Raw genomic sequence first — 16,767 nt, 5'->3', positions numbered from 1 at the left:
ATCTTCCCAGCGCTGAAAGAATTACTGCCAAACTTCATTATACAAACACCACAGCTACCCAAACAGCCTTGTGTGCACACAGAAAGAGTGGGGGAAGATAGCATTTTGCCATGACATACATTTTTATTGAAGTAGTCAAGAGTCATATGACTTTCCAGCTGGCCTTTGGGATAACCACAGCATTAGCTTTGACAGTGACACACACACAGTACATCAGTTTATGTTTAATTTGGTAGCATAGTATTATAATTGTCTGTCATATAGATCAGAGGTTGACTGAAACAAACAATGGGGCAAATCCTCAGCTGAGGATATGCCCCCATCTGTAGCTTTAAAGTAATCTAAAGCATTCTGAAATTGACCCTTGCAGTTTCAGCAAGTTCCTTGCCAAAAGGAGCTGTAATCACAAGATATTTCAAATAGTTAGGACAATGCTTCCTTTTTAAATTAGGAATGTAATTAATAAGAAATATCTAACTAATAATTTACAAACATACAAACACCTTGTTATTTTATGCTAAAAAAAGATGATACAGTCAATTAGCATATTGAACAGCCAAGGTGAAGTGAAAATCTTTATGGTGACCCTGTCCAAATAGTTATAAGGACTAAATGACCAAGAAGTGTGATAAACAGTTTAGCAAGTAGATAAACTGAAATGATTTAACAGATAAAGTGACCTTACCGACCTTATCACTGATGTGTGGGATATAAACACAAATTGGTACAGAGACATGTACAGCTGTTTTGTCTTATTGTTTCATTACCATCAAAATTATTGGTGTTGAACCAAGAAAATGGGTCAAGTAAGTTTACATTGCTGCATAATGACCAACTAAACAACTACACAATTACCAAGGAATGTCATGAGACTCTCTATAAATACAGGAGTTTGAAAGTGGGTATCTGTGCAGACTTCTAAATATGCTGATGGAGAAACTGTGGCCTGGGAAAGAAGGTGGTGCTGTGCAAAGTTGTTCAAGATACACCGCAAGGGGAACCTACAAAAGCAGTTTGTGGAAGCAGATTGCTGACTGGAGCCTGGACTAACAATTGTCTTAAAAGAGTATCACACTAAAGGCACAATTGGTGGCAAAGGATGTTGCAAGCTGATATATGTCCTAAAATGTATAGTGCAAACTGGTATGTCCCAAGCTACTTGTCTGGTTGGATGTTTCAGAATGTCATCAGAAATGAGCAAAAAGAAAAGGAGTACTTGTGGCACCTTAGAGACTAACCAATTTATCTGAGCATAAGCTTTCGTGAGCTACAGCTCACTTCATCTGATTCAGCTGTAGCTCACGAAAGCTTATGCTCAAATAAATTGGTTAGTCTCTAAGGTGCCACAAGTCCTCCTTTTCTTTTTGCGAATACAGACTAACACGGCTGCTACTCTGAAACCTATCAGAAATGAGGTTTGCTTTCTAATTAGCCCACATCAACTTTACCTGGAAGAGGAGCCAGGCCCCATGGCTCATCAGAAACTGTACAAAACAGCTCTGTTCAGCAATTTGCTCACAGAAACCGAAACATCTGGATGAGATTGCATGAGAGCGGGACTGTCATCAGGTGGCTACTGAGAGCACCCCCTCTCTGCTAACACCTGATGTCTTGGGAAACAAAAGATGGGAAATAAATGGGCATTTAGCACCTAGGTGCTTTTGAAAATCCCGCTAGGTGCTTATCTGCATCTTTAGGTTCCTAACTATCTTTAAAAATCTGGCCCTAAGTCAACAAGTAACTGAGAATGTCGAGGCTAGAAGAACTCATTGCACTGAGCAAAGTATTATTTGTAACAGGAAATCATGCCTGGGTACAGCAAAGATGCCTCTCAGAAAGATTAAGAGCATGTTAAAGCAATCAGCCTAGGTGCTTGTCCACACAGAGACCGATGGTATGTCTACACTATGCAGACTATAGCACCACAGCCTCGTCATGTAATCCAGCCTACAGCGACAGAAGGGGTTTTTCTGCTGGTGTAGGAACACCTCCTCCCCAACCAATGCTAGTGATGTTGATGGAAGACCTCTTCCATCAACTAGTGGCGTCCACGGGGGTGGGGGTATGTTGGCATAGCTATGTCCATCAGGAGTGAGGTTTTTTTCACTGACATAGCTATCCTGATGTAACTTTTACAACCAGGTCTTCATGCATGGCAAGCTGGGGTGTAAATCCACAGGGTACAAGCCTGCTGTGTAGTAACCGGCTTTATGGACCCTGCTACCGTCCATTAAAAGTTCTGCAGTGTGCTTTGAACTACTGCTGTTTGACACACGCAGCAAAAAGAGTGCATGGCAGCTGTGTCCACACACCCAGTTGGTGAGCAGCAGGCTAGTGCCATTGTAGATTTATACCCCAGTTTACCGTGCACTAAGTCGTCATGTGGAGAAGCCCTAGACCATCTTTTGCAGTCACAAGAAACTGACAACTTCTTAGAGAAGAGAAAAAGACTTTTGAATTGTCTAGTTCAGCTCAAGACTTTTGCCACCGCTGAATATTTGGTTAAAGGGTTTACAGTATTTGTGAGCTTCCAGAGAAATTACAAATAGCTTTAAAATTATTCCATGAAACATATATGTGGGATTTAGTGCATTATAATATTGAATATGTGCATAATGGAAAGAGTTTAGCTATGAATATCACCAAGGCAAAGCAATTTTTAATCAAATTGACTTTGATACGTAACTTGTTCAAATTTCTATATTCTAACTCTAGAGAGATTTGGTTGAACTGCCATGGGCAGTCCCATAATCCCATTGACACATAAGCATATTGGTGGATTGATAAGGATCTTTACTTAAGCATCCATAGTTCCACAGTGGTAGTCACATGGTGAGAATAGTGTAGATTTAGGATAAAGTTTGTCCATGTAACAAGACTGATAGGACCTTGAGTTAACTGAGTCTCAGAGATTAAAGCCAAATTGTCAGAAATGTAAACTAATTTTGGGTGCCCTCTTTGAGAAAACTAGTGCCCAGTTTTTCAGAGTACTCTGCATGAATTTATTTATTTGATTGGTTATCTTGTGATACATTGTAACATCCCATGTTGAAGTTCCTTTAAATGCTACCATCTTTATTTTACTTTCCGTAATTTCTTATTTGTTTTTTAAATTTTGTTTTGGCAAACACATTTATAAATTTACATTAGTTCTCCAGTTTGTAGTTCAGGAACAGAATGGACTGTGGGAAACTTGGTGGATAATTAGTTGAATTAAGTTACTTATCCTGTGTGTCCTCTAATGCATTTCTTTCTCCCAGGGGCAATTGGTTATTTGGTGGTGGTGTGGGGATTGTGTGTGTGTGTGCGTGTGTGGGGGATTAAATGTAAGTGGCTGTTTTGCCAAGATTTGTGGAGGGATTGATTGGCATGGTGCATTTGTTTTGGCTATGGCTGAGAGGACGTTCTCCTGGCTGAGGGGTATTAACTGGACTTCTTTTCCTTCTTGATGGTATTTTAGTTTCTTTGTTGCTGGGATATGTTTTGGCACTCTGACGGAGTTTCAAACTGTCAGTTTTCAGGCAGTGGCAGAAGTGACTGGATCAGGGTTTGGTTTTTGGCTAGCTGGGATGGGTGGTTTTCTGGGTGAGGGGCTGGCTGGTTCCTTGCTACCATCCACATCTCACAAGAATGCTAAACATGCCTATCTGTGTCTCTACATGGCTCTGATTCCCCAGCTAGCTGCCTGTCACACTCTCTGTCGGTCTTTACAGAAAATGTCACATCTTCCTCTCCTGTGCTGCCCGATGATCATTCCCACTAGTCAGCTGGCAATGCAGAAGAAGCAGGTAATGCAGTAAAGGGAAACATGAAGGTCTAAGGCCCAACTCCAGTCACCTAGCCACAGCTTCTCAGGGAACTCTGTGGATAACTTTTGGATGGTTTCCCAATTCAAGGGTTGGAAATCCTTGCTCTTGTGGGGAAGCTGGGCGACTGTTTTCTAGGTCTCTCTGAAAATATATTTGCCTTTCCGGTCCAGATTGTTGCTGAAGCAGATGGAGAACCAAAGGAATGAAGTTAAAATCATCCCATAAACCTAAGGAATCAGAGAGGCAAAGAATTAAATATCAGTACTGATTGTTGGATATTACTTCACCTGAGTGCAAAGGTACTGATACACACATATCAATACTGAAAATAATTCACAGGTATCAATGAGCTACTGTATCAGGCTGTTGTATACACAAAGAAGTTACTTTACTGTGAAATACTAAGGTTGAAATTTCAACAGAGAGGGAGAGAACAATATCATGATTGAGGCACTTGACTGGGACTCAGAAGATCTGGATTCAATTACTGCTCTGCCACAGACTTCCTGTGCGACCCTGGGACAAGTCACTATCTGTCTGTGCCTGAATTTTCCATCTGTAAAATGGGGATAATGGTACTTCCTTTCTCCCATCCTCTGTCTGGTCTGCTTAGACTAAGTTACTTCGGGCAGAGACTGTGTAATATACAGCAACTAGCACAATGGGGCTCTCATTTCAGTTCCAATACCGTAACATCAGAAGTGAGAATAAGTCAGGAAATGCAAGGTTCAGATTCCCACAACCAAGTTAAGTCTGCTCCTGTGTGTGAACAGTCTGTACTACAATAGTCTCTGATTGAAAAAAATCTCAGTATGTACTGTTTGGAGTAATACAACATACATCACATACATATGTGCCTCTGCGTATTCAAAGGAATGAAGTTCCTTTGTTCTGTAGTATACTAATTTGTTGCATGGTACATCACGTTGCCCAGAACTGTGTGATCATATAATTGAAGGCTGTATCAGAACCTACATGGGCAACATATCAGAAGCCAGGTTGCTGTGGGAATAATGGTGGCTGTAACAATATGTTCCTTATAAAAGTTTGCCTTAATATGAAAGTGCCTCTTTGAATGTATAGTTTGATTTTGAACATTTATGAACAGCTCATTGGTAGCTGGAAGACAGCAACACCTGCAGTAACTAAGGCAGCCACTGTACACTTCTCTTTGCATCCTGCAATCATAATGGTAAAAATGTTTTAGAAATAGACTAGGCTCCTCCCACCATATTCTTCAAAACCAGTCTTAGTTGATAGCTGCCATTTCACAGCTATGAAATAAAAACCACAACTTTCTTTCAGTAGAGTTGGAGTGAGATTTTCCTATACCCAAACTGTGAAAACACTACCCCAAATATTCCAAGATGTGACACTGTATAATGCATCTGGTATGTCTCATGCATACTTCCATGGGAGGAGCTAATCTACATTGAGAATCAACATAACCACTGTAATATTAGTGCTAGAATTCTATATTCCTATGTAATTCTATGCATCAGGAAATACCCTGCATGGAATTGTTATAAGTTAGATTGCTTAGCAGCTGTTCCCAACATAACGATAAAAGTTTAAAACAGAAATGTTGCACACTAACCTTTATGATTTGCAATTTTATGGTTATGTTTGTATTCTAATTGGCTGAAGTAGAAGGGTTTTCTCAGCCTATCAGAATTCAGCAGGTCAGGCATCATCTGCTCCTGTGCCACGATTTCATGTGCCATCTTCCCGCAATAGTATCAGAATTCTACCCGCTGCTGATCTTCCATCCTCTGACACAGCAATTCAGAGGAGAATAGCTAAGACTAACATCTTGGGCAAATCAGTAAACTTTAAAAAGGGCAAATATTTATTCCATCATTATTAAAAGACAAACTGATATTCAATGCAGGAGTTGGCAGGCAGGTGTGATTCACTTTGTGGACTCTTGCTGCTTTCATACAGCATTCACAGTCCAGGCGACCCCTGGAGTGTATTACAACCATGTATTTAGGTCAGAGTCATCCACTCATGTCTAGCAAGTTAGCTATAATAACTCCGCATTGCACTGTGAGCCTCAGTAGATTTAAGGGTGATCGTGACAAGTCTGAAACCAACTATACGTACAGACCTGGTCAGAAAAATCTTGCTTCAATAACTGAAGTTCAACTCGAGAGTTATTAGAGCAGGTGGAAATTAATATTCTGTACATGGAACAGGTCTGAAGGTCAGTATTCTCTTCTGGCATGTCTTATTACAAGTGCGGGACCTTTGTGTAAAAGTAATTAATGTATGTTGTGTCTGCCAAGTGGTGACTAGACACTAGAACAGGCTTGTTCTATTAGCAGCATTTTCCAACCATTGGCCAGATGCACCATGTCTACATATCTGTAAGGCAGTGGGTTCCCATCTCACCTGCTCATGCACCAATAACACTCTCCAGCCACAGGATTCCTGCCCCTTCTTCTACAGGACTTCAGTGTTATTCAAAAATAAATAACTGTTCAGCACACCAATCACGTCTTTTCTCCTGACCTGTGGTCTTCTGCAGAGGCCAGTCTACTCCGTACAGGATTACACTTCACAGAATGCCTGGGAGTCAAGACAAGTCTCTGGTTCCTTCTTCCTAGCCTGTTCCCCACAAGATTACACAGGCCATCTGCCAGAGTGTCTCATGAACTGGGTTCTGTCCTCAGCAGCAGCCTTTCTACTCCCTGCAGCTCTCCAGCTCAACTGAGCTACTTGCTGGCTCACCTAATACCAGATGATCTTCAAGTTATCACCTGATACCTGGCCTCGGTGCCTCAGCTGGGAGGCAGCTGACGTCCTGTGTATAACAGGCCGAGCTTCCACAACTTCTTCCTGCAGGAAGCTGCTGTCTTGCATATCTAACAGTAACATCACAGCTGGCTACAACTGCCAATGATTATTTTTTTGTAGGAAACTTGATTTTGGGAGATTTTAATTTTTTAAAAGATACTTCCCATGATGAGTTTTCAATTTATACTTTTTTTAAACAACAAAAAATTTGCCATTAAAAAAAAGACATTTTTGGTAAAAGTATATGGGTTTTCATATAAGTTTTCAAAGAGATCAAACTTTTACCAAAATAATTTTGGTTTTTCCTTTAAAACACTGAAAATTTTTGACCAACATGAACATTTTCTGTGGCAATGTTTCCTTTGGTTGAAAAGATATTTTTGGTCCCAAAGTGTTTGATGACAATATTTTGACCAGCTCTAAACACCACAAAGTAATGTTAGATCATGTGGTGGTTAGACCATGGCACATCCTCAGCCACAGGACAAAATGCTTAGACTCAACACCCTAGACAATGGGATTCAAATTCTGAGGAAGCCTATTTCCAGACCTATTCCCCAAGCTCAACACAGAACCTATGGCTGCCAGGAATTTAGCGAGCTTGTTCCAGCAGAGAACTGGCTGTGATTCCTCAGTCTGACTGGCAGCCCTATTGGATAGCTCCTCCCCTAGTCTCTGTGGTGAATCACATCATCAAGGTTATTTCCTTTGTTACTAAACTCCAGGCTGCTGGCTTATCACCGCCAGATCAAGAAACCTGTCTCCTGCACGCAAGGTTTTCAATGTGACCTGCCCTCTCAAGCCACTGAACTGTCCCTGCCTCAGCTTGTTCAGAAAATTAGGGTACCAAAGGACGGAAGGTAGCTACCATGAAGCAGATTGTGATGATCAGCAGCACAGAGACGAAGTCCATATGTTTTTTTAGGAAGTCTTGGATCTCTTGGAGGCAATCCTGAAATGACAGAGATATTCTGTGAAAGCACAGTGACAACTTGGAGGAGTTCACCTCTTTTATCCCTGCAGAGGCTTCCCCATCTCTCTCTGCTTGACAGGGTTTATCATCATCATCCCTCACAGCAGAAGCAGCTTCCAAGCCCTGTCTCTTACAGACCCTCTATCATAGAGACAGCCTCTGTCTAAACAACAGGAATCAGAGTTAGGTTTGCTCTATCCTGCTTTCCTCCTCCTCAACCAGCAGAGAGCTGCAGCTATAGTGCAAATCCTCCTTCTTGACTTTACCTGTCACTGTATGCGGCATGAATTCTGGCACCAGTGCTCTGCTGCAGATTGTGTTATACTTTGAGACATGGAGCCTTGGCTTGGTAGTGAATGGGGTCTATGTCTCCCTAGTTCTGTTGCCCTACTGTGCTCTCCACAGTCAGTTCCTATAGTACACCTGCCGTTGCAGTGATATTTTTGGAACTGCGCCAGGTAAAATATATTTCAAGATTTCTGGGGAGTGTGTGTGTGTGTGTGAGTGAGTGAGAGAATTTTGGAAAGAGGGGAAGAAAAAAGGAAGATGGAATGGAGGCATGTGAAATGCAAAATAATGTTTGTCGCAGGTCTTCTGACATGCTGTGCTTTAAGTCTGCAATGCGATGCTAGTAAAGGGCTCGATCCTGCAAGATGCTGAGCACTCCGGCTGGAACTAGCAAAAGCACTTAAGCTCAAGCTTAATTTTAAGCATATGAACAGTCCTACTGAAGTCTGTGTGCGAGTGTGAGAGAGAGACAGACAGACAGAGGGACAGACTATTCATATGCTTAAGGTTAAGCACTTGCTTAAATGCTTTGCTGGATCAGGCCAGAGTACTCAGAACCTTGCAGAATTGAACCCAAAGATAAAATGAGCCGCAGCTGCTATGACACAAGATCACTTCCTCCCTTCCCATACATTCTACAGAATGCATCACTGCAGTTTATCTCCCTTTACCATCAGCCGGAGGGAATTCAAAGCATAAATCGCCACGTAAGCACCCTGCTCTTGCACTACCAGGCAGCAGACACATTTCTTCCCCTCACTTCTTTTCCTGTAGCCCTATTATTACCAGTTGCAGTCTGTTTTGAAAGTTACACTTCAGAATTCAGTTTTCAAAAGGCGGACATACCAGAAAGGTTGCTATCCCATAATACCCTGAATCATCATGAAATTGTCCCAGGTCCTGCAAACTGACAAGCAGGATAATTAGAAGTTCTGAATTTATACAGTCTGCGTTAGGACATTGCACTCTGACAGGTTTCAGAGTAACAGCCGTGTTAGTCTGTATTCGCAAAAAGAAAAGGGAGCTTATGCTCAAATAAACTGGTTAGTCTCTAAGGTGCCACAAGTACTCCCTGACATTGCACTAATACATCATGTCTTTGCAGAACCATAGCAACACAATCATTTTGTCTCCTAGGACAAATACACATATTAAGATGGCAACTTTCATTAGTACAACTGGTCAAATAGAGAACAAAATTACACAGTCCAGGCAAATCTATTGGGAAAAATCCAAGTTACAGTCTCGCAGCCGAGATCATCTGGTATTGGTTCTGTTTATTTGCTTTCTCAAAAAAACTGAAGAGCTTACTGAAAAGTGGTTTAGGCCCTTGAATGGAAAAAAACCCAGGTTTCTGGGTTCCTAGAAGCTGGGTATTTCCCAGGGAATTCTTAGTAATTTTCTAATACCCTGGAAAAGGGCAGTATGTATAATTTACACATGAAAATCTGCATGCTCAGCTTGTTGCTATCAGCAAGCAAAGTACCTCCAACTTCATAATTTAACTGCAAATAGAGATGTCTGATTGGACCGATGGGCATCTGACATCACACAGAAGCATGACATCATGTGTCCACTGCAAAGTCAGAGGACAAGAAAAGAAGCATCTGAGAAATGACAAATTGAAGAGATCCGGCATTTTCAAGGCTCTCTAGAGCGGCAAACATCAAACCGGGCAAAGGAACAGCTATAGAATTGTATCTGTGGCTCAGGGAACCACCGATCTACTGCAGTTTCTCCTAGCTGCTGTTTTCAGTCAGAAAGACGCCAGTTTGTATTTCTAATAAAAAAAAATCAATGCCCTTCTTCTAATGGATACATGTGAGGAGGTGTCTCTTGGCAGCCAGTAAGTAGAAGTAGGCGTGATGGCAAGGGACGTGGGCAGTAATCCTTCCTCATTTTATCCCTCAAAAGATCATCATTTCATTCATCCCACCTGGAGTTTCCCTTCAATAGTAGGCAAAAATGCAAGTGAAAATATGGCTCAGAAAGTTCCAAATAGACACAGTCAATGGTGCAATGGAAATGGAGGTCGCTGGTGAGAGCAAGGGGGGAACTGGCTTTGAGCTGGGAGCCTGGAGCGCAGGTGAGACGGAAGAAGGTCTTGCCAGTATCTCCATGGAAAGAGTTTGGGAATAATGATCATACTGCTGCTGCACTGGCCCAAAGGGCTATTGGTTGCTGTTTAGACAAAAGACTCAAGTAAATGGTCTGTTGATGGAGAGGCCAGTCAATCCAGTTATCCAGAGGGAAGGAAACAACATGGGAGCCGCAGCAGTTGTAGGGCTGGATTGGGGTTGAAAATGCTGACCAAGGTAAAGAGTGAGACCCAAATTCACTGCTTCTCTGCACCACATGTAGTCATTTAGGTCTTGTCTAGACTGAGACAAAAGGTGCTTTCCCCCCACACTCGAGTTAGGTCAGTTGAGCTAGTTTAAGTAGTAGCTGAAAAGCTAATGGGTCATCCTTGACATCTGACAGTACAAATGGCTCCTGGATGATTCCCTTACCGCTCTGGCTGTGCCCATAGGTTCTGATGGACATGTCTCCTTTTCAATGCCTCCTGTTTCTCCAAAGGGTGACTGCTTTCCACAGCACAGAAACTGAAACAGAAGAAACAAAAACTACGTCACTGCCTGGGTTCCTCTTCCCTTACCAACCTTCTGTCTGGCAGACTGCTGCAGGATGAGTTGCATCTGGGGGAGATGAACATTTTTCTCTGTCTTCCTTACTCTGGGCCAGGATTTCATGATCCCCTGGTTGCAGAGGGCAAGTAGCATTATAAATATATCATTTTAGCAGTTAAGAACATAGGTTAAAACGTCTTAAGGCCTGATCCATTCCCCATTAAACCTGTGGGAGTCTTTACATTGACTACCATCAGCTTTGTATTAGGCCCTAAATTGTCCATTCACAGAGCCATAAATTAATCTGCCATTCCCTCTGCTGAGAAATCAGGACAGAAAATACAGAGCTAGAGGGAGGAGTCCAGAAACAAATAAGCAGTACTGACCTTCCCCTCTAGTCCCACGGCATGACATTAGATCACTATCCAAACAGACCTGGCTGTGCAAGGATACGGCATTTCCTTTACTCAGCTGTCTAGAGAGGACTCCTGTGTTTCTCTCCATAAGAAACAGTCTCTGCCACTGTGTTATCTCATCTTGCACACACTAAGCGAAGCAATCCCTAGGCTCTGTGCAATCACATTAATCTACCTACTGCACCACAGAATTGGGATGATAGCTCTCCTTTATACCTACACGCTGCACTGCTAGGTAAGGATTCTTCAGAGCTGCGTGGCTTGCTTTGTCACGTTAGCAGCTTAAAACTTTGAAAAATAAAAACAAAACAAAAAACCAGACATTGTTTGCCCTGATGCTTCCACAGTGGGAAATTTACCTTCAGCTGGCCATATTGTTGAAGTTGTGCCTTCAATCATATTTACATTCTGGAGCACCCCTAGGCTATTGATTCTGGAATGGCAACAACAATGTTGGAGGCGGGCTCCTACCTTTCAGCCACCATTAAGGAACCGGCATGGAATGGCAAAGGGACTACACGGTGTGTGGTGTGAAATGCTCTCTCAGGGAGGTGAGATCGCCTCTTGGTATTTGGGTGAAAGTGATGCTCAGAAACCTGGGTCTCCTCAGTGAGAACTGGGTGGGGGTGGCAGGTGAAGGGGGGGAAAATGTCATAATCACTGCACGATGATTGGAAGTCTTTTAATATTTGTAGTATATCATTATCTATAGTCCTATGCAAGTCCTACTAATCCTTTCATCCTGCTGCTAATTCAGCCAGCCAAACCTGGCAGTGCCAAGCTCAGAAAAGAAAAGAAATGGCCACAGGAGAACTGAGCAGGAGCTCTGTGACCTAAGGAACAAAAAACCACTATGGTGTTTGGGAAGTACAGACAATAGAAGAATATAGGCTTGATCCAAAGCTAACTGAAGCCAATGTAAAGACACCCTGGAGCAAGATCTCCTGAGCCTGGATATACCAAGACTGGAAGTAACTTACTGTTTCATGGATGGTAGCTAGTTCCTGCCTCCTGAAGCTGGACAAGTTCCTCCTCACTTCCTCGTACACAGAATCATACACATCCATCATGGCATCTTCTACCTACAAAAAAGACATGTCTGGTCAGACCCCCATCCTGGACAAGTCACTCTCCATTTTGCTAGGCACTGTACAAACACAGAAACTCTCCTAGGCAAAGTGGGTTAGCAAATAAAGCCAGATAGACAGAGGGCTACCTCAGGTCTATTAATGAAACTCAAATATAGACAAGAGGAATTTGAACTGCATTTCTTGTTTTACCAGGAATGAATTTTTCCTACAATTCTAGGGAGGACATTTTTGGAACACCTTCCATGGAATAGACTGCAGCTGTTTCTGGGATTAGTACTAAGAGGTAAATATTCAGTATAATATATGGCACATTACCTGTTTGGTTTCCATTACTACAATTAATTTTAGTTACCTGACTAACATGGAACATGGGTGCTGTAGGAATATTTAATTCCTACATTCCCTTCTATGTGACACCATTAAACCATATGAACAAAGGCCTTTTTGTTTTTATACACCAACATTTTTATACTCAAAGTATTTAACTAGCTCTACTACAAGTCTTTTGACAAAATTATTTCCCCAAAACATTTTGAAAAATGTTCACAATTTTTAACCAGCTCTAAGCTGTTTTGTTTGCGTAAAACAGCCTAATTTACTACCATGTAATCCAGAGAAGGAGGATGGTCCAGTGGTTAAGGCACTTCCCTTCTTTACTCTGACACAGACTTCTTGTGTGACCTTGGACAAGTCACTTAGGGCTAAATCCACACAAGAATGCAATGCCTAACTCCTAGGTACCCTGCCACCCAGTGGAATTCACAGCCTGTAATTGCCTTCTGCAGCATGAGGATAACAGCACTTCTCCAACTCACAGGTGTGTTGTGAGGATAAACACATTAATGATGGTGAGATACTAAAACACTCAGATAATGGGTGCCATATAAGTACCTTAGGTAGATAGTTACACCAGCATAACACAAAAGTAACTCTATTCTAAATCAACGGACTTTCATTGGTGTAAAACCAGAGTAATGCACTGATGAATCAGGCCCTAACTATTCACTGAAAATATGAAATCTCATAGCTTCAGAAATCTCAACCAATCTTTGTTCAGCTTTCAAAAGAAAAAAAAATTCTCAATTGGCCTTGGTTCTAGCAGGCAGCTGGTAAAATTCTATTTATTTCTTTCATTTTCTCTTTTTCTTCCAATATTGATCTGAATGGGTCTGAGACCAAATCTTAGCACTTAGAACAGAAAATTAATCAGTGAGACAGACAGCAAGGGGAAGGCGAGGGAACAAGTGCAGCTGGAGCAAACCCATCTCTCAGCAAGGTTTTACATCAACTCTTAAGGGTTCTGCTTAGAAAGTTACTTAGAAAAAGACTATGTGTGTTATTCTTTGCAGCTCAGAGATGAAACAGGGATCAATTGAAAGTGTTAGCCAGCCATTACTGTAACATTATTCCACTTTCCATGGCTGTCCCAACTGCAAAGTCTCTACCAGGGGCTTATAACTAAGGAGGAGGGAGGAGAAGCAAAGATGACTTCATTTTGGCCCTAATTCACAGCAGGTATGGATTTCAGGCTTTTGGTACTGTATCACAATATTTCTCCATAAGTATCAAACAGGAAATAGATATAAAGGGAGTTTGAGACGTCTTTTTGTTGTTACAGGGCCTTTTAAGGAGATTGTTAATTTTGTAGCAATGGCTTCATAGACCTTTGAAAGCGAGAAGTGGTAGAATGAGAGAATTTCATGTGAGCACTGCCACAGAATTCAGAGAGTTGCAGAGGGAATAGCTGGCAATTTGTAGTCCAGTTGGTTGATCCATTGGTTCTAATCCACAGAATACCTCTAATCTCCTTGGGGTGATGGGGCTTTGCTGTTACACACAACATAATCAATTAACATAACAGGTGTGATTAGAGAGAGACCTAGCAATGCACTAGTAAATGGTCTGATGAAGTTACAAAACTGCCAAATGCAGTAAAACAAGCTGCTCCCAGGAAATTAAAAATTGCCACTTGCACCATGGGACACACATTGTGTCTGCCTGTCAAAGACAGAAAAGTTGAGGGAGGTTGGTCATTTTGTGACTTTGGTATTACTACTTTACAGTACTACCACAGTCCTAAGGATTGACTGGCCTCTCCATCAACAGACCATTAACTTGAGTCTCTTGTCTAAACAGCAACCAATTGCTCTTCCTAAGCAAACTATATATTAGTCCCAGACATGCTACTCTGGAAAGACTAGATTTCAAACAGTGAGCGTAAAGGAAGAGATCACCCACTGGCAGCCTGACATGAGACACTAATTAGTGGCTATATCGACTGTCCTTTACCTGGCCTGCCCTCTAATACTGACTTCTAGAGCTAGTCAAAACTTTTTGTCTACATTCCCCAAATTTAGTGGCCTTTCAACAAAACAAATCCTCATGAAAAGGGTCCTATTTTTGTTGAAAATCAGACATTTTAAAACAAAAATCCTGAAAAAAACCTTCAATTCATTCCCTGACTCGCTCTGTTAATGTCTTACACGTCTGGAAAAGCCAAAGACGTGAATGAGAGGAGAAGGAAGAGCCATATAAGCCAATTGCTTCTCATGCCATGAAGCGTGTTAACTTTTTCTGAACTTTCCCAAACCAAGTGTTAGACACAGATATAGAACTGGTCTGGGACTACGGTGACCTCTTATTTTTGAAACCTGGACTTTGACTAGCCCTCTGAAGCACATCTCTATAAATTATATTTTTGGGACAGAAAATGTATTTAACTAGATTTGCATAGTCTTGTGTAGGTTTATGGTGCTGTATATGTAATTTGTATTATATACAATAATCATGCTATTTAATATTTATTTATAGTTTAGTAGGTAAGTACTTAATAACTTAGGCCAAGATTATTATTTTTTTTAAAAAAGGAGCCACAAGTGAGACTTCTAAGAGTGGGATTTTCAAAAGGACCTAATGACTTAAGCACTCAACACCCACCGAAACTCAACTTTAGGTTCCGATATTTTGAAAATCTTGGCTTAATTGTTCTGGAAAGATCCTATCCATGTTACTGACCCGGGAACTTCTGAAAAATCCAGAAGTGTTAATATTAAGATCTAGTAAATATTTGGAGACGATACTTTGGGAAGTTTAGTTAGTTCTGAGGCTTCCAGTTGGGTGGATGTAGTCAATCATTGCCTCATCCAAAACCCATTAAAGTCAATGGAAAGACTCTTAAATTATTTTTGGATCAGGTTCTAAAGCTGCTAGTTGTTTACCTTAGTGATGAGTCAGTGTATCCTGAACCATCAGTGAGACGAGAAAGCATGAACTGATGCTTAGATTGCACGGATCATTAAAGAACTCCCCAACTCTCTCTGCACCTCAGGTGACAATGGAACAATCTGTGACCAGACCATAGTTATTTTCCAGAAGAGTGGCATTATGCAGGCAGCTCAAAAGTAACATTGACATTCATACACATTCTGTACTGGTGATGAACTTTACCCCTAGAGTCCTTTTCAGAATGTCATGCACTCATGCTGCATGCAAACAATTCTAGCATAGAATAAGTGCAGCAGTCCAGATGTTCACAGCTATTTGTTGCTGAACACATTGTACAGCTGCTGCCACGTTGGCTGGTACATGATGGTCATAGCTGCATAGAGAACGGATTCATTCTTCCTCTAAAGCACCATGTCATGGTTTGTATCGGAGGCACTATATAAACCCCAACAAAAAGGAGCTGTGTTAGAGTAGGAGACTGTTTAGTTACAGACTATACCATTACTGGACAAGGAGAAATCAATCACTTGACACCTTGCTCCTGTAGCTGAAAAATTTGTTTGCAATTGGTTGTGCAGTTGAGCTTTGAAAAATATCAGTCCTGCGTTGCTGTTCCTATCCAGCTCAAAATGGGATGCAAACTCCTAGATGTGAAACTTCCCCTCTAAGGAAGATATAGTGTAAGAACAAAAATAAAATAAAATAAACAAAATGCGACTCAAAGAAAATGTGAGATTGAGACACCACACCAAAATTCTGTACCTACTGATGTCAATGAGAGTTTACTGATGTAAATGGAGCCAGAATTTCACCCCTGGATTTTTCTCAAGCAAGGAGCGATGGATGCTGGAGAACTAGTTTGCTTAATTTCCATTGCACTGTTCTCTCTTGATCCCTGGATTCGTGGTAGTGGGACAGTTGCAATGAAGGGCAGTAATTGGTCCATTACATTACCTTAAACTTAATGATTAGCCTCCTTCGGTTTCCCACTCCAGGTGCTGTGAAGTCAAGGCAGTCACTCACAGTTCAGCAATCAGGATGCCTTTTAATGTCCTATTTGAGTGGTTATGTTCATATTGTTAGTAATGTGCTTTAAGAAAAACACAAATGTGCTAACCGCCTTGACACAGACTCGAGCAACCACAAAATGGATTGATCAGTTAGGAGAAGAGGTCCCTGGGATGGATTTGTATCAGCCCTTATTCTAAAGGCTTCAAAAAGCACACACATCAGCATAAGTGGGGTCAGGTCACTTTCTAGATTTCTCACTGCAAAGAGGTACATGTTTTTGAAACTTTCTGCACTTTCAGACTTGCCACTCTCCAAGATTCCCTCCCATCCCTGTGTCCCTCAGGCCTGATCAGGCTGCCCCAGTGAGCAATATGTTTAAATACAACTGGGCTTTTACTCTGCCTAGAAATTTTAGAGTTTAAGTTCTTTGTCTCATCTAGAGACTAAATCACATCCTTATCTATTACTTTCTCTAAGTCAAAAATTGCACCTTCCCAGTGTTAAGTTAGTTATAAAGGAGGATTTTAT

The 16,767-nt window shown here is 41.5% G+C and overlaps 1 protein-coding gene across 3 annotated transcripts in view; it reads right to left on the bottom strand.

The window, feature by feature from the left end:
* Nucleotides 1-16,767, bottom strand: part of TSPAN32 (tetraspanin 32) — a 73,856-nt gene that overhangs the window by 18,166 nt on the left and 38,923 nt on the right. The window contains exons 6-9 of one of the 3 annotated variants that reach the window (XM_073347259.1): nucleotides 11,893-11,994; nucleotides 10,380-10,472; nucleotides 7,477-7,560; nucleotides 325-397 (exon numbers count right to left, since the gene is read on the bottom strand). In XM_073347259.1, coding sequence (XP_073203360.1) covers nucleotides 332-397; nucleotides 7,477-7,560; nucleotides 10,380-10,472; nucleotides 11,893-11,994 — 345 coding nt within the window. In that variant the 3' untranslated portion in view covers nucleotides 325-331. Of the gene's footprint in view, nucleotides 1-324; nucleotides 398-1,338; nucleotides 4,037-7,476; nucleotides 7,561-10,379; nucleotides 10,473-11,892; nucleotides 11,995-16,767 lie in introns of those variants that run through there. The other 2 variants (XM_073347257.2, XM_073347258.2) reach the window with 2 other exon arrangements.

The sequence above is a fragment of the Lepidochelys kempii genome, chromosome 6 (assembly GCF_965140285.1).
Source record: "Lepidochelys kempii isolate rLepKem1 chromosome 6, rLepKem1.hap1, whole genome shotgun sequence".
Taxonomy (NCBI): domain Eukaryota; kingdom Metazoa; phylum Chordata; order Testudines; family Cheloniidae; genus Lepidochelys; species Lepidochelys kempii.
Note: the sequence above shows the minus strand (reverse complement) of the source record. Positions and strands in the feature narration are given on the sequence as shown.